Genomic DNA, 24,848 nt, shown 5'->3' with positions numbered 1-24,848 from the left:
ATTAAATCCGTATTTTTTTATTTCAACGGCAATGGATTCGCAGCTATCAGATTATGAATACAGGATGTCGTTGGCGGTCAATGACGTTGATAACATAGGTTTGCGTGCATCGGCGCGAAAACACGCCATCAAGATATCGACATTGAAGGATCGATGCGCCGGAAGCCACGACATCAACACATCACATCAGAAAGAACTGTCACTAACGCCGGAGCAGGAGGAAGACCTAGAGACTTATATTATCGATCGAGAGAAGGCTTTTCAGCCGTTATCGAAGGCTGAGATACGGGGCTTTGCACAGCAGTTATCAGATGTCAATGGGCAGATACCGTATATCGGCAAGAACTGGGTAGACAGGTTCTTCACACGACATCCTTCCATACAAAAGAAGGCTACGAAGGTATTCGAAGCAGCTAGGAAACGCTATGTAACGAGAAAAACCCTTACTGAGTACTACGATGGCCTCCATTGGGTTATTAACGAGAAAAATATCACACGGCAACACATATACAATGTCGATGAAAATGGCATGCAACTTGGGGAAACCCGGGCCGGCATAGTAGCAGGAACAGTCATGACGGCACGATCTGAGGTTATCAAGACCGACAATTCAACTTGGGCCTCAGTGATCGAGTGTATATCAGCCGGATCTCGCCGTCTTACGCCTGTTGTCGTATTTACTGGAAAAAACCTCCAAGGACAGTGGTTTCCTAACGTTTTTCCCAACTGGAAGTATGAGGCAAGTCTCTCGGGTTGGTCCAATACAGATATCTTCAACCGATGGTTTATGGATACATTTATCCGTGAGACAACGCCGTCAGATCCCTCTCAATGGAGACTTTTAGTCTTGGACCAGCATAAATCACATATCACACCGGAATTGATGAAAAAGGCTTGGATGCATCGAATTTGGCTCTCTTGGTTACCCTCACATTCATCACATATTACTCAGCCGCTCGATGTTGCGGTATTTGGGCCGTTGAAAACGTACTATCATCAGTTAACCCGTGCTTGGGCTACATACGAAGCAACCTCTCCACATCAACAACAACTCTTCATAGAAGCATACAAAAGGGCTTCTGAAAAAGCTATAAGCCGTAGGAACATAATGAGTGGTTTCTCGGCTTCTGGTGTATTCCCAGTCGATGTGAGGAAGGCGATAGAGGCGTTGAAGCCTAAGGAGAGAAAACGCAAGACCTTTGAGGCACCTATAACACCAAAGAGGACACAAGTAACTGAGGATATGACCTGGAGTACGCCTCAAGGAAGTGCCGATATTCAAAAACAACAGAAAGCTGCCCAAAGTGAAGGAATTGTATCGATCCGTGACTTCAATTGTATCATGACGAAGATGATGAAGTCAATTGACAACAAAAACAGCCAAATTCAACGCCTTGAGGAGGAAAAAGCTATTCTTAAAGCTTCAGCTGCAGCGAAAGAACCTACCGGCCGAGTCCCAGTTCAATTTGACCCAAATGTAGCTTTCCCTTCAATTGACGAGATCATCACGGCGAGGGATCAAGCTGAAAAGAATGTAATACATAGATTGAACGAAAAAGCTACAGAAAAAGCCAAAAAACAAGCCGCGAAAAAAACAGTAGATAGTATAACTGTCATCTAAATAGTATACTAAATATGGATTTAATTGAATGAGTACGCATAATTGTACAATTATCTGAAGTTAGCTGCTGTGTTATGTTGTGATGCTATCACAAGTGTGCGGGGTGGAGGGGTGTACGGGGTGGCGGTGAACTAGTCTAGTCTAGTTAGATTAAACCTCCCAAGGTGTGCTCTTAGAGGGCAAAAACGTAAAGGTAAAATAAAAAGATGAAACTAAAAAACATGCTTATTCTTGCGTACGTACGTACCTATGTACCTACTAGGTACTAAGATATTGAACAGAGCCTCATATTTGCCTGACTAATCACCATGCGGACATAAGGTTGACAATTGGCGCACCCCGAGAGGCGGGGTCTATTTGGCATAATTCTAATCTACATTTACCACCAGCAAAGAGAAGCGAAGATGACTCTGCAAGCTATTGTGGTCATGGCGCCACAACCAGCGAATTTGGACAACCAGCCAGTATCCATCTTCCTCGCAGGCACCACGACAAAAACAAGCAAGCCAGATTGGCGCCAAGTCATCACGGGTGCCTTGCTCAACTATCCCGTTACAATCCTTAATCCCAATCGACCCGACTGGGATAGCACATGGAGAGAAGATTTTTCAGATAAGCGCTGGGTAGAGCAAGTCTCATGGGAGCTAGACATGCAAGAAGCCGCAGATATTATTGTTTTCATGTTGCATGAAGTCACAGAAGCACCAATCAGCCTCATGGAGCTTGGATTGGCGGTCAGGACGAAGTCGGTCATCGTTTGCGCCCATCCTGACTATAGAAAAAGAGGGAATGTGGATGCAGTCTGTCGAAGGTTTGGTGCAAAGTTACTGAGCACGCAAGAGGAACTCGTCGAATGTTTGATCGCAATGCTAGAGGAGGTCAAACTGACAAAACCTCAAGGAATGCTATCCAGCTGATTCTTTGACAACAAATAAGATCAATGAGGCTGCTGTAAGAAGTTGTGATCTACCCTGATGGTGATATCAACAAGCACACGACATTGGCTTGTTCCCGTGGCCTGATTCATCATAGGCTACTGCAATGCCTCCAGCCGGAAGGGCTCTATTTTCACCCGAGGCACGGCAGCCTATCATAAGTCATTTGCGTGCGTCGGATAGTTACAGAAGCAATGACGGCTGGTTTTTCATCGATGAAAATCATCATGAGGCTTCAGGATCTCCGAAGCCTATCGGGGAGATATACACACGATGGGAGTTACAGCCGTGTACTGGAGTCACAGAGGCAGTTTGCCGCCTAGCCAGCCGCAGCAGTCAGCCCTCAGGATTACTATCACAATCTTGGCAACCCCTGCATGTAATTGACTAGACAATGCATTTCGGCCGTTTTCTGAGTCTGGAACATTCTCAACCCCTGATTCATTCCCAATCTGCAGCTTGCCTCGATAGGCGCTTGGAGGAGCAGCCTCATGTTCTTGCGCTGACGAAGTCTCTGCGGGCTTCTCTCTCCATCTCATTCCATTGGTAGTGTTTACCGTTTCAATAGCCAGACAGCTGATTTGCCATTACGTGCTTTTGCCATGAACGTTGGTTACTTGATAAGAGCATGATCTTGATACATCATGACGTCTTGTGGCTTCGATTTCTCTCTCCCAGTGGTATAACCTTGATAACTTTAGGTTTAACCCAATCAAGTAGCCCAGCCCAGTCGATTCCTGCACACTAAATAATAACGATATTTACTCGCTTTGACGACTTTGGTGTAAATACATTTCAGCAGGATTTATTGCCGACTATAGCGCTCTCAAGGCTTACTCTGAGACAAGTTCTACTTGGTCCAGACCCTAGAATGGTGTGGTATACAGCCTCTCTGAAATCATGTTCGACAGGCAATTCTTGAATTAGAATAAATGGTTTCCATAAGTGCGTCCCACTACGCGAGGAACCAAGTTAGCGTTGGACGATAACTTAAATATAACGACATAGCAATTTGCTCGGGTTCGGCAGCGTAAAAGATAATACAATTACATTTTACTTTGACGAACCATTTTTTCAAGCTTCTCTCCCGTCTAAAACCTTGGTCTCTCTACTTGTAGTAAGCGGCTCATGCGACACCGCCACAGCGCTAAGAGCTGATTCGTCTGAGACCTACTGACCTTGGCGTTTTTGCAGCTCACAAATCATAGTGTCTAGATACACTGTACAGCGGTCAAATGACGGCGCCACGACGAAAAACGCACAAGTGGAAATATTTGTCTAGTTCTGACTCTGGCATTGATTGCATAGAAGCTTTGACCCACGATGAGACCAATCAGCGCCCGTCTGAAGAGTCCCCTCGAGGACGATGATACGAAAGTGACGGCGGGCATCCACGACGGTGCAAGTGATTACACATAATTTATTACCACGAACAAGAACAGCAGCAGCAGTAAATGGAAGAGCTCGTTATGGCATCATGAAAATGTAAATCCGTGTCTTCCCCGCAGGTCTCTGGCGACCAGTGTGTCGGTCACTTTTCTTGAGTCTTTTTGGGGAACGATGCTGCATTGAGTTAGGTATCATGTGGTCTGGGTGCGGTTTTCTGGCTGTACTTGGATTTTCGAGTGGCTGTACAGAGGGAGGATTGTTGGGTTTGCTGCCTGACGCAACCGTTTTTGCCTTGTAAGGCGAAAAGGTGCCCTACCAAGAGGCAAGTTCCTCTACATCGACAGATACAATCCAAGTACTATGAACGCTCAAAGCGAATTGTGAGGTGAATCCTTCTTACTGACTCGGCTTATGTGAACTCGCTACAAGATTTCGTCACACGAAGTCAGCGAATATGTCGTCATGAAGCTGGCCCTGATGCTCGATCTATCTCTGAGGTACTGTGGCTTCGACGTAGCCGACGCATGTACGTAAATCACTTGGGGCGAAGCATTAGACATGTTGAGTGAATCAAACATGCTAAGGGTCATTTCTGTCCTTACAGATTTGAGGAACGGAGGGTATGGAAGACAATGGGAATGAGAGAAACCAGAGAAGTGTAGAGGAAACAATAGCTGATGCGTGAGTTAGGATTAAACATGGGATTGTAACGCCGCAGGCGGGTGAAACCTCAGCCGTGCAGGGATATCCGGGATTCCAAGGCACTGAGGCACTTTGCGACTGAATATTACGCGGCTCAGCCTTGGGATTTTTTTTGTCACGGTCACGAAGCCCGGTCTGTCGGTAAAATACTTTCTCTTTGTTATTTCTGATATTTCCTCTGGCACTTAATGTATATTTCGAACGGGCACGTGTTGGTTCTGTAAATGACCGCCAGTCGTTGACACGTACATGAGACTTGACTCACAAATGTATAAAGTAAGGCCCTGTTGGTGGCTTAAAGACATTAATATAGGATGGCGGCTTAAGAGGGTCAGTAAAACCAGTCCTCTGACGCATGCCTTACCTTCAGCGTAAACGAGGACTTCTTTACCTTCCTATCTTGGAGGGTAGGTGGAAACGGGGGCAGGCGGGGGTGAAAGAGGGCTATCTTCAGATATTTCCTGCGGCAATGTGACTTTTATCAGGATGATCAACTCAGTACGATTTGGCGTAATGGTTTCATACCTATTATCAAGACAGAGATAGATAAGAACTTGTCCCAGTGTTCCCTTGCTATTATGCCTAGTGCAATAGGCATCGATATTTTCCCTCCATTTATGCAACCCATTGCGGCTCATTTGACCTGCTTCCTCTATGATTCTCTGTTAGATGTACGGACCGAGGACCTTGGTTGCCCGATCCATGTAGATGCGATTGAGATCGATAATGAAATTTCCAAGACTCAACCGCAGAACGATATTATGACATGGCACATTAAGGAAGCCCTCCGAAAGAAAGAGTCCCGCGAATTCATGTCACAATTAATAACAACTAATAGCCAGCCGTATATTTGCTACAACCATGGCCGCGTTGGAGGCTGTCACCCTCGCTGTGGCGCACGCCTTATTCTGTGTCGGCAGTAGCAACTCATCTGCGCAGATCTGGAGAGCTTTAGAGGAGGAAGCTAGACATATTCTTCATAGGCCAATCAATCAGGACAGTGTCGACTAATTGCACTTTGCAGATGCCGCAATCAAGGAACATCTTCGACTTCAGACTGCCATCAAAGCCCTTACTGTGCAGGTCATGCACCCTACCGGGATCACTATCAAAGACATCGGAGTTTATCAACGTCAAGGAGCTCATATCAGTGTTTTAGCATAGGGAATCCATCATGACGAATATATATATCCCAACGCATACACATACGACACATTTCGGTTTGCGCCACAGAGGAGGAATGCCTGTAACTCTGAGGGTAGCGATGATGAGTATTTGATGACTACACCCTCTGAGAAATATCTATCTTTTGGATTTGGAAAGCATGTCTGTCCAGGGAGACAATTTGCTGACCAACACATCATCCATCGTGGACATTGCCCTCAATTGTAGGAATATCGCCGGCGACTATCTGGTTTTCCTTCGAGGCATGCGCATCTGCGTTTTAGAAAACTTGAAATTTATCTTCCGTAAAAAGTGAAGGAAAATGGGAGCGGCATCGCTTCAACGAAGGTTACCCGAGAGCGCATCGCCGAAGGCAGGGACGTTCATAGCAATAGCGATATGGATTGACTGGGTGAACACCGTTTTGGAATACGTTCTGTTGAGACTACATGACATTTCGTCAAGGCATACTTTCTCTGTGTGTTTGAACATGCGTTCGTCGTCGGTGACGGTTGTCAATCGTTGACAGCCTCGCATGTGGAGAGGCAGTGATCATCAGGCACGCGGCACTCTGTCTCGTCATAGATGGCTGGTTTTCCGTCAGCTCTCAAATATTCATCAAACTACCAGAACAGGTAGATTTGTACGTTGAAAGTGATGGTTTCTTTAGAGACTTTAATGTTCAAACTTGGTTAAACAGTGACTTGAACCGCTCCATTTTCTGAAGACAAAGATGGAGAAGTGCGGCACTCGCTCATGGATTACGTGATGGAATTACTCGCGAATTTTGTTCAAGAGGGTGTCCCGTTTATTCCTGACTCCATTGGCATCGCATCGAAGGCTCTTCAGGACTATCCTCGATTACTTCCATATCTAACCAATGATCCACAGTTCCACATAGAAAGGGCCAGTGCTGAAGGCTGGAGCATATATGGCAGTTTTCTACACGCAAAGAAGATGGACTGCGCCTCTACTGCGCCACTTTCAGTTCTGCAGGCAGCTTCAACTTGGATTTTGGCTATAGGCTAGCAGAGCCCTGATACCGTCTCTATGGGGCTTGCTGTTCGTCTTCTGGGTCCTTATTCTAGGGTTGCTGCGTTTTACACTGATCTGTAAAGGAGGCCTGACACAAGCGTATAGGAAGATCAGGCGCTGGCATATAATTACTACACAAAAAAACAGGTTTATGACCTTGTTGGCGTATACTTACTTCTTTGGTGTAAAAATAGCCCTAGTTTGAATGCGATAGAATCGGCTTGGCCATATTTGAAAAAGGGCAACTACGAAAGAGCTGCCTCTAAAACCCGAGCTGAAGCTATTCGCAAGTGGGAGGCAGCGTGGAATGAGTTGCCGCAAGAGAAGATAGGGCATGGGTAGTAAGAATTCCTTGCCATGTAAAAAAAACCATCAGATTGAATACGACAAAGGCAAGGATTAATTGTTGCAGAACAGACATTTTTAGAGATACCCACACTTTTAATCCCACTTGACATGCCATAAGCCAGGAGACTAAAATCTGATGGCAGGGACATAGGGTAGTAATGTTACTAGGAATGGGGACGCTATGCTACCTTTCTGCCCCCTTATTCATGACTCGTGAGTTGTATGCAAGGCCCAGGTTAATTAGGCTAATATCTTAGTTAATACAAGGTGTTGACTTTCAAAATACTAGCGAATCCGAAGCAAGACGGTCATGAAGTTCAATTACAGATGAAACCCTAGCCTCAGCCCCCAGACTAGTTAAAATAGCTCTATTAAGCATGAATTGACAATTTCTTTGTTGACAATTGTATGGCTCCTTCCACTTCGCCACCATATAAGACCCTACGCCCACTTCGTTAAACTGTTTGTAGAAGTCGGGACCATTCTTATTATACTGTCGCCAGCGTAGTAAGTCCAGAATCATCGATATGCATCCCTCACCATACATCGTCGGCGAGTCCTCGCCTTTTCTTAAGCGCGTTCTAGTGCCCTTGTGGTGTATTCGTGTTCTAGTCATGCTCGCCAATATTGCCAGTTTGGTTCTTGTGCTCGTGGTTGCCATTCCGCAGATGGAGAGACAGCAACAACCAGTTGACAAACAACTGATTGAGCAAGGTTTTGTGGTTGACTACCAGGCTCTAATGATTAACACTATCGTCGTTCTTATTCTTATTCTCCCGTGAATTGTCTTTGACATTATTTGCATCATCAAGCGTTCGCGTCGCAATCTCAGCCCGGTCTTTTTCCTCGTTGCCAACGTCATTCAGTTCACAATCTGGACTATATTGTTCGCCTTATCGATGCGGGGAGGCGGATCCTCAAGCAGCATTGCACTTGGAATCGTTGTTTAGTACGAGACGACGCAGAAGCCCCTACGCAGCATTTGCTAACATGATTATGTCAAGTCTCTCGTTTGCAGCCATGCTCGGCTATGCCTCCTATATTTACCACAAATTTCGCAAAGGCACCCTTATAAGCCAGTTTCCCGCTAGCGCTACAGACCAACTTGTATTACAAGATACATCAAATGCAGGACACCCATATAACTGCATCGACCAACACCAGCAGCCATTAACATCACTTTCCACGAGCTACAGTCACGATAAGCATGAAATGAGCGCTTATGAGCAACCACTGACCGAACTCGACGGTCATCACCGCAATAAGCCATATGCAGGAAGAAGCGAGCTCTTCGCTGCGCACACTCCTGCGACAGAGATATATGAGATGTATACGCCAGATACAAAACGTGTATAGAGATCTTAAAAAAAACTAAAATAACAAGTAATAATACAAGTATTTACCCAACAGATTTATCTATTGGACATACTTAACCCCAATACTAGGCTAAAAACCTATTGTTCCTTTAGCCGATGCTTCGATGCATCTTGCCATAGCGATAGTAGCTCATCAGAAGCCCAGCTCTTTTGCTTATCCTTGCGAATCCATCCCTACAGTGGCGCGGCGAGTAGTGAAACAGGCCATAATAAAACACTAGCACCTACGATGAAAAACGTACCAAAAACGCTGAAGTTCTGCAGCTGACCACTTGATCGAACGCGTTGCCTTTGGCATTGGGCATCCAGAGCTTGGCCTATTTTCTTAGTATCAAGCTGTGAATCGTTCAAATACACTGACGGGAGTATGGAAGCTGACTTGAAATCATAAGCAGCTTTATCGCGCGGGGTTATCTTGACGTTTGTAAATTCCCTGACTTGAAATTGGAACTTGGCTAGGCCGGTCTCAAACCACAGACGTACTTCAGAGCACCAATGGTTGTCAGGAATAGGTTCGAGTAGTGGCATACCAGGACGAAGCAAACCTTCCAAAATGAGCGCTGTATGTGATTAGTCTTGAAAATCACAAAAAAAACATATGCTTGTTTGCTGTTACTTACCTTTATTCCCGATTGATTTGACGCTATGCTCTAAGAAGTGCGTCTGAGCATAAAAGCCAAGGCGCATAGCTGTTGCCTGCTGGGCCATTTCTGCCTGGTCGTTATTACCGAGAAAGGGTTCCATAATTGTACTGAGATTGGTTGGTACGCCATCCATTTCTGTACACTTCCCAGATCTCGGATTGCAAAATTGGTGCTCATCGGCACATATGATGAATGCGAACTCGGTATCGGGAGCCCACATTTTAGAGCTGTCGCCAAGACCTGAAGAGATAGGAGGATAGTTTGTTCCATTTGCTTGGAAGATAGGATCGGAGACGGGGGCAGAAAAAGCCGCGGTAGCCTTTCCTATCTGTACCAATGAAAGGTCGGCGTAGGGAAGTGAAAATGCATCAATTGGATCCCAACGACTGTAGTACCGACTTAGATTCGACGGTGTAGCCGGGGTAGTCCTAGTTGAGAGGTTAGGTCAACTAACATAACTCAACACGAAATTTTCATTCAAATTATACTAACTGGATTTCAAAATGGGCATTGATGTTGGTAGAGTCGATCATCCGCCTGGTCCTGAGTGTGTAGGAATTTCCACCATGCGGGCCAAAATGAATCTCCGCAAGAGTTCCGACCGTCCACATATCCGTAACGTTTCCCGTGGCGTTGCTGATGAGCTTGAAGAGCGACGGCTGATGGCCATTCATCTGAATTGGGGTACATGTGGACCTCCAACGGTACTGGACCCGCTCGTCGTTAGGCGCATTAATTCCCAGGTGAACATGAGAATCGAGTAAGCCCGTATCAAAAGAGATAGCTCCATTGGATCCTGTCTTGCAAAACTCGTCGGCGAAGGGACACTCCGCAGACGTGTTTTCGGTGTAAGGCAGGCTTTCCACCGCAAGTCCTTTTTGCAACCTGACCTTGAAGATCGCGTCATTGCCTTGACCATCATTGTACCAGTCTCTAGCATACGTCCTCGCAGTCGTCGTTTCCTCCAGATCCCTGGCAAAGAAGGAAGACATGCGGCCGACCAGATTCCCTCCTGAAGCCACTTCGGTTCGAAAACCACAAGACTGTTCCTTGGAAAGTACGACAATATCATCGGTAACTTTGGTCACGACTTGTGGTGGAACAATGACAGCGGCTAGTGGGAAGAGAAGTGCCGCGAGAGACAAGAGAGCAAGACTAAAAGTAAGTCTTATTCCCCAGGGTCGTTGCTTATCCCACGAAAAGATGGCGGTTAAAAGACTGAGTATGGCTGCTGACGGAGAATCGCAATTACGCATAACTGTCCATTGTTGGTGTTCAAAAGATCCGGTCGGTGGAACACTTGATCGCGACAGGTAAACAACAACGACCAAGAGCCTCCAAATACTACCAGCAAGTATCGTACTCAGCAAGAAGGCCAGTGTGGATATTATGTAGCTTCAGAGTTGATTGAGTATGCGATATGTGCCACTGGCTAGGACGGGCTATCGAAAACGAACGATATATTTAAAGTGAGGAAGACGATACAGAGATATCAACAATAGGGTTTGTGAAGACAGATCAGTAGATTTGGTCTTGAATAAAAGGTCTTTCGTCTGATACTAAAGGTGTCTAGACCTACCATGCGGCTGAGCACGGAGCACATGGCGTAAACTATAGGCTTGGCCTGCCACCAGATCAGCCAATTGTCATCGTTTACTAACATGAGCCCCTGCGAGAAACTCCCAATATAGTTAAGTTGCTCTGTACCATTGGAACTGCCAAGGCTATCCCTTTTCAGCTATTCTTGGCATTTGGCTATACATCAGCTGATGGCCTAATATTACTTGATCAATCCGTCGTAAGTTATATTGGCGGGAAATGATAATGAATGACTTCATGAGGCAATTTTCCATCCTGTAACTAACAGAATAGAATGGTGAAAAGAAAGTAAGAAAGTTTGAATCATGTTGAAAACTAAAAGTGCAATATAGAGTACCTTTAAAAACCTTCCTCCTTTTTCTCAAGGACCTGAGTGAATGTACGGAGCCCACCAACGTGGATCCTTTGCAAGATCTCTATCGCTCTCTATAGCGTCATGTAATGCCTTTGCCACCATCCAATCCGTAGTTTGACCCGACTCGTTCTGCTTCAGAGACTGATAAAAGATCTTGGCAACATAGGCATGAGAAGCGCCATCGTCCTTTGATAAGGATCCCAGAACATGAAACCTGCACATAGTTTTCAACTTCGCTCCGGTTGACGGCTCTGAGATGGTCACCACCGTCAAACTCTCTCCAGGTGTCATCCGTTGTTTGAGATACTTCTGTAAAATCAGGGCGCTGATGACCATCTGAATCTCCAGTCATCGCGACAATCAATACTGAACTCCTTTCGCCATTGTTACCACTGTGTAGCACACTGGCTCTTGCTTCAATCAAAGATGTGACAGATAGAATGTAAGACGAGATGACATAATCCAAAGTGCTACCCTTAAGAGTTTCCTGCTACGTCCAACTTAGAAACAGTTTGTCGTATACATCGTCGAAATCCTTGTCGCTCTCTATATATTGTTTACCTGCACCTTGGGGCTTTCTTATACGACTGAAGGCTTTCGAATATTTATGAAGAAAATGTTTCCCAGAGGGGGTTGCCATGGGTAGGTTAAGGGACCTGATTCGTTTTCTTGACGTTGAGACCGTCAATCAACAAATCAATACCGGTTTCCATTGTACCCCGCGTCTGGACAGACAGACATCTTTTTTCTTTTCATTTGACAGTGTAAATTATTTCTTCCATTATGATATCTTCTCCAAATGATCGTGTTACCTACCTGTATTCTGTGCACTGTCAGGTCATCGTCACTGACACGCATTCTAACAACGCGCGCACGCCTACTCCATAAATTCTGCTCAGACCGTTCATTGCCGCCTTGTGTCTTTCACAATGACGCTTTTTTTTATCGTTACAATATCCTTACTACATCCTGCTGTATCTCAAGCTTGATTCAGACTTAGCGCCCGCGCCCGCTATTGTTTATCTTATTGTTTCAGACCTTTTGATCTATCTCACTTCACTCTCACCTTTATGAAGACGTTCCATGTGAGACTGGACATGCTATTGTTCACCCTTCCGACAATGAACCGCTTGTCAAATAGGTGCCAGAATCTGAGAATATCGCAACAATGCTGTCCAAATCAATTTCCATATCATCTTGGCTACCACGAAGTCCTTGTATGCTATTTATATATTTGTCGCTATTTCATCCTTGATGCACTCTTGGTTGTCGACCATACACAGCAGAATCACCTGCCTAGCCAAGATGGCCAACACCAACACCAAGAACCCTCATGTCAGCCGACTCCGCCCTTGGCAGCGCCGCGCCCTTGAGAACGGTCGAACTCCGCTTCCCGAGGCCCAGGGAGACCAACGTTGGCTCAGTTCTCCGTGTCACTCACAGCAGCCTGCAGGCTCTTTCACCCAGGGCGCTACCTCAACCACTCCTGCTGGAGAGTCCTCTGGCAAAGCTTCGACCAATGTCGCAGTAAGTAAACTTTGTTTGCAACTTGACTAGTGGTAATTAACCGAATTTACTATCCAGACACCTTCCTTCAGCTATCGCTTCTGGCCAGAAGACGAGATGCGACATCTCATCGCTTTGAGAAACGGCGGTGCAACTTGGGCCATGATATATGTAAGATTCGCGACATTGTCACATCTGAAGATGGTGCTAATAATATAAATATAGACGGAGTTCCCCAATCGTACACACGAGGCCATCAAGCAAGCTTATCACAAGCGACGACACGCCATCGAACAACAGATGGAGAACGAGGCCACCGGAGCAACTTCGTCTTGAAACACTGCTGGACCTGTGAAGGATGAAATTGAATGATGGCGATACACGGATAATGTACATCACGGTTATCGACAGTACCTACGAGTAATAACAAGAATCGAGTGTTGTACTACGATGGCGTTTTAAGCCCATTCTTTGAGTATAATTTAGCATTCACGCTTTCCTTCAAACTTGCAAGTCGATACCCATAAGGCAAATGTTTAATTTCCAATGGAATAAAAGTTTGATTGAAATGACCCCAGTCACTGCACAACTCCATCCTTTGATCGTCGTAACCTCCACCACGTTGTTGTCAATCGAACGACCACCGTCCCTGCCCAAACATGTATCAGACGATTGCTCAATTTTCAGTCGGTCTTTTGGCCATCCTCTCATTTCATCTTTTTATTCTCTATCCGAGATCGTTCACTATAAACCCTCTTCTCGGAAGAGGGTGAGGAGGTCGAGTGAGTACCCGGGGTCCAGAGTTTGTTGCCAGGAAATTCGGGAAGGGGCGTTCTGCCGCTTTTCAAGGCCCTTTGCTGCCACGACTTTAGCTTTGTTGATCTCCTTGTTGTCATCGTGATTCCTAGAAATTCGACGTGGGATGAAGTCGAGTGTGTTGGCTTTGGTGGGCGAATATTTAATCTCCAGTGCGTCGAATGATTGAAGATCCGACTTGGCGGACAGTGGAAAGTCGAGACAAATACTGAAGCTGTCTTGGGGACTTGGACAGGTTGCTCAAAATAAGAAGATGCAGATCTATCGCATGCGACTCGAAGATATGCCCGCGTTGACGGTTTGTCTTTTGTTGTGATGAGCAAGGTAACAAAAATGGTTGTTTCGGAAGAGGTAAGAGAGAAGTAAGAGATGGTTTTATAGCATGGAAACAAACACTAAAGCCTAGCTGCAGGACTAAATTTCTGCAAAGGTTTCCAAATACCGCGCTTAGCAATTTCGCATTTCCTTCTCTCAGGGAGCATCAAACTTAATGGTTAGGAACGGGGCATAGGCCAACAACTACATCTATGGCATTGTGAAAGAAAACAGCTGCTGCGCTAGATTCCAAGGCCTTAGGGCAATGGCCTAAGCATTTTGGTCAAAGTAACATGAGCTGTCCTACAGGTTCGTCTTTCATGCTTGCAGTGCCTGATGTTTCTGATACCCTGAGTGAAGCATGTTGACAATGATGACAGTATATTTTCCCACAAGTCATGAAATACTGGGAAAGGCCAAGTCAAATCATGCAAACATTGGCCTCCTACCGAGAATCAAGACCTCTTCTTGATTGTGCGAAATTCCGGTCACTGATGCCCCGCCTAGGCTCACCCGCATTTTTGGAAAGGAAACACCACCGCGATAAACTTGCCTGCATCATCGAAATTTCCTTCACTCGTCAAATCAATTGTCGCTATTGACTGGCACTTATATATATTACCTGGTTCACACTAGGAACAATACGAAAAGGCTCCACATAAATCCTTAGTTCTATTCACAATGAACTGCCATGATTGTCCAGGCATTGTTCAATTCAATAAACCTCAGTATAATGATAGATTATTGTCAATACTGGTGTACAATGCGAACAGCTACTGCAGTCCGTAGTATACATTCTTATCGTGTTCTCCCTTATTCTCACCTCAACTTCGCAACAAACACATTCAGACATCTTTGAGCCTCTCATATATACAACATGATTTCGAATGGATCTGCCCCTACCGACCAGCAAGGCCTCAAGCCTTGGCATCGTTGGGCTCTCGACAGAGGACGCACGCCTCTGCCTGAGAAGGCTGGCGCTCGCCCGTGGGAGACCAAGTCTACCAATACCTCCCAAGACCAGACTTCCTCTGGCAACACTCCTGGCTCTGCCCCTTCCTCTGGTGACGGCACCAACCAAAGTGCCTCCCAGCCAACTACCGTATGTGGCAATGAACATACAGGCATCGTGACCATGCTAACATTGTCTCTTCGTTGTTTAGACTGTCGCCGCCTATCCTTACAGATTCTGGCCCACAGAGGAGATCGAGCGCCTGATCCGCCTGAGGCGTGACGGCTTGTCCTGGAATCAGATCAAGGTACTTCAACTCGCTATTTCTTCAGTCTGGCAGTATGAGATGACTAACCCATGTTTTCCCCAGGACCACTTTCCCGACCGGTCGCTTGAGTCTCTCAAGCAGACATACCACAAGCGACGTGCAGCCGTGGAGGCTGAGATGGATGCGAGCGAGTAAGAACGGGATGCAGCAGAAGTTTCTTTTAGAACGAGCGAGCGAGAATGACAAGACGGCGATTCACCGTATAAATAAATTCCCCTTCGAATCAACTGTTGTCTCATAGATACCCTGTGACATCCATGGCCCAATACTTAGCTTGCTTGTCAGCGAAGGAATAATCCGTTGCCGTGATGCTCGACTCTCTTACACCACTTACAAGAAATTATTTTCCCTACAATAAGGATGCGCATTCTCGCGAGAGAATATGTTGCTAATACAAGATCTTCATTCATAAATTGCAAAGGTATATAATCGCTGAAGAAGCAGGCCGACAAAGTGCAATTGCATCGGTCGTTGAATTGATTGAGCTGACCGAGCTTCACCGAGCTCACCGAGACCGGACAAACTCTAGACCGAAGGTGCCTGCATCGGCTCCACTCATTGCCGGTGCCTCCTCCCCCACATTGGAATTGCTGTGCCTTCCAATTCCGCACTACAGTAGCGGGGTATCATTCGAACAACATTGTTTGCGACCATAATCGCCCTCCCTTCCTCAACAGCATCGCAATTTTGGATCTGACATACCGTATAAGTGTCGCTACGCTTTCAATTATCTTTTGGAACAAATATTCTTAGTTACTTGACTACATCTATACTTGCAACACACAGTCATCATGGATGACCAATTTGGAGGCCGTACCGACGACGACCTCTTCTACGATGACTTCGAACCCGTCGAGAGCGAGACTGTGGTCACCACCGAAGTAGCCTCTGATCCCGAGCCTGCTCCAGTCGCGCCAGCTCAACCGCCTGCTGTTCCTCAAGAGGAAGTAGTCCCAACACCAACGCCTTCAGCACCCCTCTCCAAACCTCAAGGACTCTCCTCGTCACGATACGCCGACAAGGCAGCCCCGGCTCCTGCCCCAGCTCCCGCCCCAGCTCCCGCCCCAGCTCCTGTCGCCGCGCCCAAATCCACGAAGCAAGCTCCTCAACCTACATCCAACGCTCCTCCCAACGCTCCTACGGCTCCTCGTGAAAAGACTCCTCACGGCTCGCAACATAACAATGCCGCTCGTCTTCAGTCCGGCGCAAACCCACGACAGAAGCTCACCGAGGCTCAGCTCGCAGAGAAGATGGAGAAGATGAAGCTTATCAATGCGGAGAAAGCGCGCAAGTTTGAAAAGGCTGAAAAGGACGAGAAGGACCATGCTGCCGCATATGCTCGCGGTATGGAGGAGGCAAAGAAGCGACGCGCCGAGGACGCCGAGCGACGCAAACGAAACGAGGAGGATCGGCGCAAGTTGGAGGATGAGCGAGCTAAGAATAGAGAACGGAAGCTCAAAGCGATGGGTATGAAGGAAGGTGGATGGGATGAGGGTAAGGAGGCCCAGGAAGAGGAGGAGAATAGACGGTTCCGGGGCGCAAACGGCGGTATTCGAGGGTCCAAGAACGCTGGTATCGGTGGAAGTCGGTATGCGACAAGAGACAACGAAGAACACGATGTGGATCGCTTCCTCGACGAGAGATATCGTGGTGGAAGGGGTAGAGGTCGTGGGCGTGGAGGAAGAGGAGGCAGAGGTGGACGCGGTGGTCATGAGGGTGCGCCTCCAGCACCGCCCAAACAAGCCGTCCCAGCAGCTGAAGATTTCCCAGCTCTGCCTGGCGAGACCAAGAACAGCGCACCTGTGCCGGCTAGCGACAAGCCAGCCTTCGCTGCAGCTACAGCTGGGCTGCCACCACCATTGCCACCACTCGCTGGCGGAAAGTGGGATGAAGAGATGGATGAATACGATGAGCTGAACAAAAAGGCGTAGGGGACTAGGTATAAATGAAAGAGTCGGAATGTTTGGCATGGCTTGGTAACGGAGTCGAAGAACATTGGGAAAATACCATAGGCAGCATGATTAGACAGCATACATAGTCCAAGCGAGATTGTAAAACTTCTACGTTTTCGTTCGCTCAATCGCTGAGCTGCGCGGTCTAGAAAGGGTATTGGCATCCATGCTCCCCAAACCAACTCTTTCTTTCTCAATTTCCATCTATTTTATGCAGCGCCCCAACGCCTTGATACTATCCGTACCCAGTAAGCAAATATTAGTCGTAAACTACCATCCTCCTCTGTATCCCCTTCCACCGCGACCACTCCTGTACCCTCCTGAGCCACGGGGCCCTCTAGGTCCGCCCATACCAGGACCATCGTCGTCCATGGGCGCCCTCGAGCGACCCTTCATCTCCTTGGGAAACGCATCGTAGGTCTTTCGCATCTGCGCATATCCTAAGTGCATCTTTCCGTAAAAGTGATCGGCGAGGCGACGATCGTTATCAAGTCTACTGAGGTAGGCACCACAGACATCGCAGACTTGGAGCTTTTGATGACCTGAAGGACCTGATGTGTCGGAAAGAGCTTTGAGCTCCTTTTCGCGGTCGGCTTTAGATTGGCTGGCTTGACGGACGCGGAACAGCTCGTCTTGTGCGCGGGAGACTTCGCCCATGGAACCGAGGACTTCGACTTCGAGGAGGCCGTTGTTGATGGAGTCTGTGAGCTCAGATATGCTTTTGAGCTGTGATGATTAGTATTTCTATATAATGCAGACCAGGGAGTTGGAAGACATACTAGGACACTGGTTTGTCGAATCTCATCAGGCGTCTTCTCCAATCGCCGCTGCGCAGCATCGATTCGTCGGTTGCAATCATCGATGTACTTTTGCAGATCGCGCATATAATCGTACTCGAATCCATATTTCTGCTTCTCTCGATCTGATAGGGCCTCGTACTCGGTTTTCAATCCCTCATTGTGTACCTTTGGACAGGGACCAATGTCTTGTTTTGTGTTCGTGAACAAGTCGTGAGGACAGGTTCCTGCGAGGTAGGAGCGGCAGACTTTGGGGTCTGTTAGGGAGAGCTGAGCAGCGCGGGATGTCGAGGATGCGCCCATGAGCTGCTCGAGCAGCTTTCTCTGTTCAGCGGCCATAATGATTGTCTTTCGTTAAAGTGTATTAATTGAAGATGTTGAAAGCTGGCGGGGCCTTTGAAGATCCAGGTTGCGACGGCATGTGGAGGAAGCGCGCGCCGGGAAAGCTATATTTCTGCCTGCTCCCACCGCTTACTGCATCGCAACTTCCACGTCGCAACTGGAGCTCCCCAAGCTACGACTCTAGGTCGACTTCCCAAGGGCCAAGGTGCAATGTGAAGTCTTGAACGACTTCCCTTCTCTAACCCATTTCACGATGCGCCGATTCCTGGCCTATCTCCTCCTAGCCATCACCAATGGCTTCGCACTCACTTCGGCTGCGGCATCGGGCTATCACGAGCAATTGACGCTTCGACCTTTACCCCTGTCCCAGCTTCTAGCGAGCTTCAACTTCCGAGCCAATACTTCGATCGCCGACTTTGAAGCGCACAACTTTCGACTCTTCCCACGATCGCTCGCCCAGATTCTTCAATACGCCGGTACGAGGGAGTTGCATCTTCGATTTACACTGGGACGATGGGACGCCCAGTCCTGGGGTGCTAGACCGTGGGATGGGACACGCGAGGGAGGCACTGGTGTTGAGCTATGGGCATGGCTGGATGCTGAGACAGATGCTGAAGCTGATGAGAAGTGGTTGATTCTGACCAACGCTCTGTCAGGTCTGTTCTGTGCCAGTTTGAACTTTATCGACGAGACCAGAACGATTCGACCCGTCATGTCCTTCCAGCCTGATGGCCACCATTCCAATTCCTCGTTGGCCAATACCCGACTTCTCCATGGTGTTTTACCACATGAAGTTGTATGCACCGAAAACTTGACACCTTTCCTCAAATTGCTGCCGTGCAAGGGTAAGGCTGGAATTGCAACGCTACTGGACGGACACAAGCTCTTTGATGCCTCCTATCAGAGCATGGCAATTGACGTCAGACCCAAGTGTGATACGGATGGCGAATGCTTCCTAGAGATGGAGGAGACTGTGGACATGGTTCTCGATATTAACCGATCCAAGAGACCTCAAAGTATGTTATTGTTACCCGCCCGATGACTCTTCTAACAAGTATTAGATAATCCTATCCCAAGACCCCCTCCTTCTCACGAGCTACTCTGCGACACCTCCAAACCATACCACTCCGACAACACTTGCTTCCCCGCCGACAGTCTCGATGGCCAAGATTGGAGTTTATCTCAAGTATTTGGTCGATCCATCAAAGGAACATGTCCCTTGACTGACCCCGACATCCCTCCTGTCTGCGTACAGATCCCCCAATCCCGCGATATCTACACAACCGAGGGTGCCCGCGAGATTAGGTCTCAGGACGGAAACTCTCGATGCTATAATCTTGACGCCAATTCTGAGCTAGCTCTGATGCTCGTCAAGCCCGAGTCACAAGATGAGGACAAGATCTTGAACAAGCCCGAAACGCCTCTTCTCTACGCTGATCGCAGTTTCAACGGTCATGGCCAGGAACATGGTGGTGTACAAGCCATCTTGAGTAACCCCAGCGACACCGATGTCGAGTTCGTCTACATGGAATCGCTCCCTTGGTTCATGCGCATTTACCTCCACACCCTCTCGGCCCGCATCGCCGATGCTCCCTTGTCGAATTCGTCCGATCTGATCAAGGAGATCTACTACCGCCCTGCTCTCGACCGTGCGCGCGGTACACAGCTCGAACTTCGCATGCGCATTCCTCCACACTGCACCGTCTTTCTTACCTACGATTTTGAGAAGTCCATCCTACGATATACCGAGTATCCTCCCGATGCGAATCGCGGCTTTGATATCGCCGCCGCAGTTATCACCACGCTTGAGCCCAAGGTCCTTAACATCCGCACTACAACGCTGCTTCTGTACCTTCCCACACCAGACTTCAGCATGCCGTACAACGTTATCATTTTTACGTCAACAGCAATCGCCCTTGCATTTGGAGGGTTGTACAATATCCTCGTGAGAAGATTTGTCGGCGCTGATGAGGCGCAGGGGATGGCTTTGAAGGCGAAGATCATAGGACTTATTGCCAGATTAAAAGGAAAGGTTGGGAAGCAATAGATACGATATATGAGCTATTTCCTTGATTATAATACACAAACATGTTCGACACTGTCCTACTGCTCAGCTAGACCAGGGTCTCAAGATCCAAATACATGGGCGCTCGTCGTCCATGCTGGGTTGAAGTGGTGCATCGTGCCTCGGTCTCGCCGTCCACACATCGTTGCATGTAACGGCTCTGCACCGCACTTCTAGATGTAGTCGGGCCGCGTAATTCGATCTGAGGAACACAGACACGAGCTTATCGCATCTCTGGATTGAGTGCGTCCAGGTGCCATCTGACGTGGGGAAGTACGCATGTATCTAGGGTCCTCTGACAGCATGGCCGAAGGCGCTTTGAGGATCGATGGTGCACAATACAGGCGAACAATAACCATGCCAACTTTCAATGTTCTACTTACCCTTTGCAGGACTGTAATGACCGCCACCATGGTTGGTGTTGCTAAAGGTTCAAGGACTTGTGGAGAGGCAATGTTCCTAATACCATGACACGTTCTGTGGAAACAGGACCTTGCCCAAACGAGCTGAAGTTGATTGAACAAATGACTATTTATATCAGATTGTAATCATTCTTCTTTTTTGAGGCAATTGAGCGAGATGTAACCACGATACTGAGGTATCCAGGCATCGAGTAGAAAAGGCATGCAGTTTCCTTCCATCGTTCCTTCCTCAACAGCTTGTCACGTTTAACCTCAACATCAACCACAAACTTTCCCCATGCAAACAAATATCATCAATTTCACGCCAATTCCTTCCACTTCAGTCCCTTCGAGATTCATGTCAACAGCCAAAGCAACTTCGCAATTATGAACCTGAATCCACTCGCCCTCCTCCTTCTGCTCGTGGCTTTCGCTCTGGTGGACGCCTACTACACCCTCACTGTCTTCGCGCCAAAGGTCCCTCAGATCCACGCTCGTGTCATCAATGCTAGGAATAAGGCCTTCATCATTGGCGCTTCGCAGCCCAGCACTTTTTGCGGTCTCGACAATGCGACTGAGTGTCCCGATGGAACATCCACACAAGTCAATGAAAACATGACGGGCCTTGCAGTGAGTTACTCTCTCGTCCCCTCAAATTGACATTCACTGATGGTAGTAGGCTGCAGTTCCAGGTGGCCAGTTCATTTTTGTCGCGCCCGACGGCATGATCTCGTATCCATCCCCGCACTCAGCTCTTCGCCCACCAGGCTCCCAAATGGGTGGCTTTCATCCTGCGCACGTCGTCTCGGATTGCAAGATGCCCGTCACAATACTCATGTGGTCGCCCGAGAACGGTAGCCCGGGGCTTTGGGCTTGTCCGACAGCCCGAAACGTGCGGGTCAGCAAGGAAGCTGTCCTCAAGGCGACCACGGGCCTGTTCAAAGGCAAGGGATGCTTGAAGGTTGAAGGTGTTGAGATCCAGACTGCGGGGGACAAATTTGCGGCGTGGGCTTATACATAAGCTATTCGTTGTGGAGGAGAGGGTGTAGAAGGGCAGTAACGATGTGATTGAGAGTTCAATGGAGAGATATGTCTGCGTTGTTTCGGGGTAATTATGGTTGGCAGCCTTTTAGGGGTTCATTTCTTTACAATTAAACATGATCTCGACTGTTTCTCAACCTCCTATGCCAAGTCAGTATCGTGTAATGGCATGACTTTGGATCCTCATGCTGATGGGGCCAATCGTGCACCAGTACTGCAATGTTCACTCAATCCAGGTCACCAAACCATCTAGCTATCACAGTAAAGACGACATCTCAATTGCAAAAATAGCATTCTATTATTACAGGAGAAGATAAACTGATCAATGTAGACACGAGATTGGACGTCTCCAATCCGTATCCTTTGCAACCTGATCGAGTTCGGAAGTAACGCAGTCGCTCGCCGACTAGGAATGTAAACGTAGAGACACAACACCGACAGACTCATCGCGGATCAGACCTGGACGCATGTCAGCCATGTTCATCACGACCGCCTCAATTCAACACGTACCTCCTGCACCGGCTTCACCTTGACCACCTTTGTCTTCTTCATCTTGCCTCCTCTGTAGCTATAGGTGAAGTCCCAACCACTCGCGGCAGCACCGTGGTTCCCGTACCTGTCAACAACGACAATGCCGCTCTTGAGATCAGAGTACTTGCGAACCATGCGCAGGACTGCATCTTCGGCTGCTTCCTTGGGAGACAGACCTCGGCTCAGGCTGTCGAGCGCTTGGTAGCAGGGTAGGAAGCGGAGCATGATGTCGCCGTCGCCTGTGGCGCCACAGCCGCCGATGGAACTGTCGGCGTAAGAGCCGCTTCCCACGATGGGGCCGTCGCCGACTCGGCCAGGGATCTTGTGCGATGCGCCATTCGTGGTTGTTCCTGCGGCCAGACTTCCTTCCTTGGTGATGGCGATGAGAGAAAGAGTATCGTGTGAGGACTGAGTCTTTTGCTGGGTCTGCTTGTTCTTTGCCAGAGGGCGATACGGGCCGCAAAAGTGTTCGGGATTGGGACTGACGTTCAGGCGGTAGTTGGGCTGGCATTTACTGGCCTTCCACTCCTTGCACTTCTTGGCCGAGGCCTTTGTCGTGAGGTTTGTCGTTTTGAAGCCATTCTCGATGGCGAACTGGGTGGCCTGGTCACCTGCGAGGAGCGAATGACTGGTGTACTCGAGAACATGTCGCGCTACGGAAATAGCATCCTTGACCCGTCGTAGAGCTGCCACTGCGCCAGTGTTCATGCTATCGCCATCCATGATCATGGCATCAAGTGTAGTCTCACAGTTTTCGTCGGGAGAACCACCAAAACCGACACTGCCATCGCACTGGTTTCGCTCACACGTTAGACCGCCGGCTTCAACGGCATCAATTGCGGACGTCTTGGACTTCTGTAGGGAATTGAATGCGGCATCTGTGGCAGCGGTGAAGTCACCTCCCCATGTGTTAATGACAAAGGGAAGGCCTGGCGTATTACCCGCTTGGGCAAAGGCCGAGAATGAAAATATTCCCAATACTAGAGCGACGGGAGTCATGGTCGAAAGAGTTGTTGATGATGATGTTGAAGGGCAAATTTGAAGGATGGAGTGGCGTATCTTATACGACCTTCCGAAACCGACGGTTTCTGGTAAGCGTCGCCGTCTTGGTAGTAGTTATTAAGAGTGCCAAAAACAATGTGCCAGAAACACAGTCTAGAGCGATGGACTAATTATGTCTCTCATGGTCTCGGCAGTCGAGGAACGTGATACAGGATTGTCAAAGTTAAACGCTGTAAGATATAGATTACGGCAGCCGTTGACCAGTCATTCAAGCGTGTTGGTGTTGACAGGGATTCATTGACGCGTGATTAAAATTGATACGAGTGTCTATTCCAACCCCTCATTCCAGTGCATCATTCCTCGTCCTTCTCTGCATGACAACCTTGCAGGTACTCGAAGCAGAAGTACGTCAATCATGACAATGTAGAATTAAGTCATGATTATAGGTATACTACTGCGCCATTTTATAAGACATCAAAAATTGGCTATTGGAAGTACAAGACAAGACTGACAGGCATATTGGACTAGACTAAGGTAGTTTAGTTTGTCTACGGCTTAGGCTACTTGTGTTGAAGCTTTAGGTTAATTGTTTAGATTGTGTTTTGCTGTACAAAATTTTAAAAGCTAAAGCGATGATCTTCCACCCAGTTAACTCAACATAGTCAACATGTGCCCCAGCTAAACATATAAGCTCTGTTGAGATAGTTTCTTTTGATTCAGGGATGAGACTACTCTACAGGGAGGGATACCTGCAACCCGCTGTGGTCCTGTACCTATTTTGCCTTACTAAGGTCTAGTCTAGATAAAGTACAACAATACTACTCTACATGATGTCTTGCAAGATACCTAGCTTCCAACCTCTTGTGCATATTGTATAATATCATGCCAAGTTATTCACTTTGGACTACCTTCCCCTGTCTTTGTTGGAGACGGTCTTCCCAACCCGTGCCGGATGCGGATGACGTGTGACGAGCACGTTTGGTAGGACTTGGTGGTGCGGGAGGGGGGCTTTCTTTACCCCTCTTGAGATCATCTTTGTGGTGTCCATCATCGTTATCATCTTGAGGACCATCGTTGTTGTCATCGTTATTGTTACCGCTATCCTCGCCAGGTAGCTCCGCGTCGGCGATGCCTGCCAACGCTAGGATACGAAGACATCTCCATTGTAAATGGATCATGTCTCCTAACAATTGTTTGTCCGCAGTGGTGTCGTGTTTGACCTCGAATATTTGGCCACTTTCCACCGGCTCCCCAGACCAGCGGTAGGCTCCGATGACACCATTGCCCTTACTCGGGCGACGAGGTTGGAATCCATCGTCATAAGCCTTTTTCAAGTCGACGGCGAGGCGAGAAACAAACTGATCAAGCCCACTGTCATCGATGGCAGATGGGTACTTCGAATCATCACTGAAGCATCCCGGGAGCCAGCATAGCTTCAGTGTGTTGTAATGATCACTGTCGATGTTGGTTTTGTCGGAGGTAATGGTTTCGAAGGCCCAAAATCCTCTATCGAGCCAATGATGCATGAGAGGGGTGATGGATCCGATATTCGCTTCTGTTTCAAAGCCTTTCTTTTTGTTGAATCGATCTTTGTATCGATTGTAGAAAGCCTTGCCCATCAGACTTCTCATG

The 24,848-nt window shown here is 47.8% G+C and overlaps 14 protein-coding genes across 14 annotated transcripts; 9 read left to right on the top strand and 5 right to left on the bottom strand.

Annotated features, from left to right (window-relative positions):
* Window positions 1-64: 64 nt before the first annotated feature.
* On the top strand, window positions 65-2,538 carry FGSG_14035 (uncharacterized protein; the record flags this gene model as incomplete). Its single annotated transcript, XM_011319786.1, has 2 exons — window positions 65-1,534; window positions 2,011-2,538. 2 exons carry the CDS (start codon window positions 65-67, stop codon window positions 2,536-2,538), a joined length of 1,998 nt encoding a protein of 665 aa, XP_011318088.1.
* A 2,687-nt stretch (window positions 2,539-5,225) lies between these two features.
* FGSG_12087 (uncharacterized protein) lies at window positions 5,226-5,658 on the top strand (the record flags this gene model as incomplete). The annotated part of the gene is made up of 2 exons (XM_011319785.1): window positions 5,226-5,461; window positions 5,490-5,658. 2 exons carry the CDS (start codon window positions 5,226-5,228, stop codon window positions 5,656-5,658), a joined length of 405 nt encoding a protein of 134 aa, XP_011318087.1.
* A 2,063-nt stretch (window positions 5,659-7,721) lies between these two features.
* On the top strand, window positions 7,722-7,976 carry FGSG_12086 (uncharacterized protein; the record flags this gene model as incomplete). The annotated part of the gene is made up of 1 exon (XM_011319784.1): window positions 7,722-7,976. One exon carries the CDS (start codon window positions 7,722-7,724, stop codon window positions 7,974-7,976), a length of 255 nt encoding a protein of 84 aa, XP_011318086.1.
* A 208-nt stretch (window positions 7,977-8,184) lies between these two features.
* Window positions 8,185-8,550, top strand: FGSG_12085 (uncharacterized protein; the record flags this gene model as incomplete). The annotated part of the gene is made up of 1 exon (XM_011319783.1): window positions 8,185-8,550. The coding sequence occupies one exon, from the start codon at window positions 8,185-8,187 to the stop codon at window positions 8,548-8,550; it is 366 nt and encodes a 121-aa protein (XP_011318085.1).
* Window positions 8,551-9,696: 1,146 nt separating this feature from the next.
* On the bottom strand, window positions 9,697-10,206 carry FGSG_02196 (uncharacterized protein; the record flags this gene model as incomplete). The annotated part of the gene is made up of 1 exon (XM_011319782.1): window positions 9,697-10,206. The coding sequence occupies one exon, from the start codon at window positions 10,204-10,206 to the stop codon at window positions 9,697-9,699; it is 510 nt and encodes a 169-aa protein (XP_011318084.1).
* Window positions 10,207-11,174: 968 nt separating this feature from the next.
* Window positions 11,175-11,504, bottom strand: FGSG_12084 (uncharacterized protein; the record flags this gene model as incomplete). The annotated part of the gene is made up of 1 exon (XM_011319781.1): window positions 11,175-11,504. One exon carries the CDS (start codon window positions 11,502-11,504, stop codon window positions 11,175-11,177), a length of 330 nt encoding a protein of 109 aa, XP_011318083.1.
* A 969-nt stretch (window positions 11,505-12,473) lies between these two features.
* Window positions 12,474-13,010, top strand: FGSG_02195 (uncharacterized protein; the record flags this gene model as incomplete). The annotated part of the gene is made up of 3 exons (XM_011319780.1): window positions 12,474-12,695; window positions 12,753-12,845; window positions 12,900-13,010. 3 exons carry the CDS (start codon window positions 12,474-12,476, stop codon window positions 13,008-13,010), a joined length of 426 nt encoding a protein of 141 aa, XP_011318082.1.
* Window positions 13,011-14,682: 1,672 nt separating this feature from the next.
* FGSG_02194 (uncharacterized protein) lies at window positions 14,683-15,220 on the top strand (the record flags this gene model as incomplete). Its single annotated transcript, XM_011319779.1, has 3 exons — window positions 14,683-14,907; window positions 14,969-15,064; window positions 15,128-15,220. 3 exons carry the CDS (start codon window positions 14,683-14,685, stop codon window positions 15,218-15,220), a joined length of 414 nt encoding a protein of 137 aa, XP_011318081.1.
* A 656-nt stretch (window positions 15,221-15,876) lies between these two features.
* FGSG_02193 (uncharacterized protein) lies at window positions 15,877-17,016 on the top strand (the record flags this gene model as incomplete). The annotated part of the gene is made up of 1 exon (XM_011319778.1): window positions 15,877-17,016. One exon carries the CDS (start codon window positions 15,877-15,879, stop codon window positions 17,014-17,016), a length of 1,140 nt encoding a protein of 379 aa, XP_011318080.1.
* A 113-nt stretch (window positions 17,017-17,129) lies between these two features.
* On the bottom strand, window positions 17,130-18,214 carry FGSG_02192 (uncharacterized protein). Its single transcript, XM_011319777.1, has 2 exons — window positions 17,817-18,214; window positions 17,130-17,763 (listed from the first exon to the last, which is right to left on the bottom strand). Exons 1-2 carry the CDS (start codon window positions 18,135-18,137, stop codon window positions 17,308-17,310), a joined length of 777 nt encoding a protein of 258 aa, XP_011318079.1. The 5' UTR covers window positions 18,138-18,214; the 3' UTR covers window positions 17,130-17,307.
* Window positions 18,215-18,429: 215 nt separating this feature from the next.
* FGSG_02191 (uncharacterized protein) lies at window positions 18,430-20,223 on the top strand (the record flags this gene model as incomplete). Its single annotated transcript, XM_011319776.1, has 2 exons — window positions 18,430-19,192; window positions 19,238-20,223. 2 exons carry the CDS (start codon window positions 18,430-18,432, stop codon window positions 20,221-20,223), a joined length of 1,749 nt encoding a protein of 582 aa, XP_011318078.1.
* Window positions 20,224-21,029: 806 nt separating this feature from the next.
* Window positions 21,030-21,663, top strand: FGSG_02190 (uncharacterized protein; the record flags this gene model as incomplete). The annotated part of the gene is made up of 2 exons (XM_011319775.1): window positions 21,030-21,272; window positions 21,322-21,663. The coding sequence occupies 2 exons, from the start codon at window positions 21,030-21,032 to the stop codon at window positions 21,661-21,663; spliced, it is 585 nt and encodes a 194-aa protein (XP_011318077.1).
* Window positions 21,664-21,964: 301 nt separating this feature from the next.
* On the bottom strand, window positions 21,965-23,223 carry FGSG_02189 (N(4)-(beta-N-acetylglucosaminyl)-L-asparaginase). Its single transcript, XM_011319774.1, has 2 exons — window positions 22,194-23,223; window positions 21,965-22,142 (listed from the first exon to the last, which is right to left on the bottom strand). The coding sequence occupies exons 1-2, from the start codon at window positions 23,211-23,213 to the stop codon at window positions 22,137-22,139; spliced, it is 1,026 nt and encodes a 341-aa protein (XP_011318076.1). The 5' UTR covers window positions 23,214-23,223; the 3' UTR covers window positions 21,965-22,136.
* Window positions 23,224-24,106: 883 nt separating this feature from the next.
* FGSG_02188 (uncharacterized protein) lies at window positions 24,107-24,835 on the bottom strand (the record flags this gene model as incomplete). The annotated part of the gene is made up of 1 exon (XM_011319773.1): window positions 24,107-24,835. The coding sequence occupies one exon, from the start codon at window positions 24,833-24,835 to the stop codon at window positions 24,107-24,109; it is 729 nt and encodes a 242-aa protein (XP_011318075.1).
* Window positions 24,836-24,848: the final 13 nt, after the last annotated feature.

Source organism: Fusarium graminearum, chromosome 1 (genome assembly GCF_000240135.3).
Source record: "Fusarium graminearum PH-1 chromosome 1, whole genome shotgun sequence".
In the NCBI taxonomy this organism is placed as follows: Eukaryota; Fungi; Ascomycota; class Sordariomycetes; order Hypocreales; family Nectriaceae; genus Fusarium; species Fusarium graminearum.
Note: the sequence above shows the minus strand (reverse complement) of the source record. Positions and strands in the feature narration are given on the sequence as shown.

Bases quoted from the DNA above. Each gene is read 5' to 3' on its own strand.
- FGSG_02192 (XM_011319777.1), bottom strand. From the start codon at position 18,137: ATGGGCGCATCCTCGACATCCCGCGCTGCTCAGCTCTCCCTAACAGAC. The intron at 17,764-17,816 runs GTATGTCTTCCA...TAATCATCACAG, and splicing joins TTCGACAAACCAGTGTCCTA to CTCAAAAGCATATCTGAGCT.
- FGSG_02189 (XM_011319774.1), bottom strand. From the start codon at position 23,213: ATGACTCCCGTCGCTCTAGTATTGGGAATATTTTCATTCTCGGCCTTT.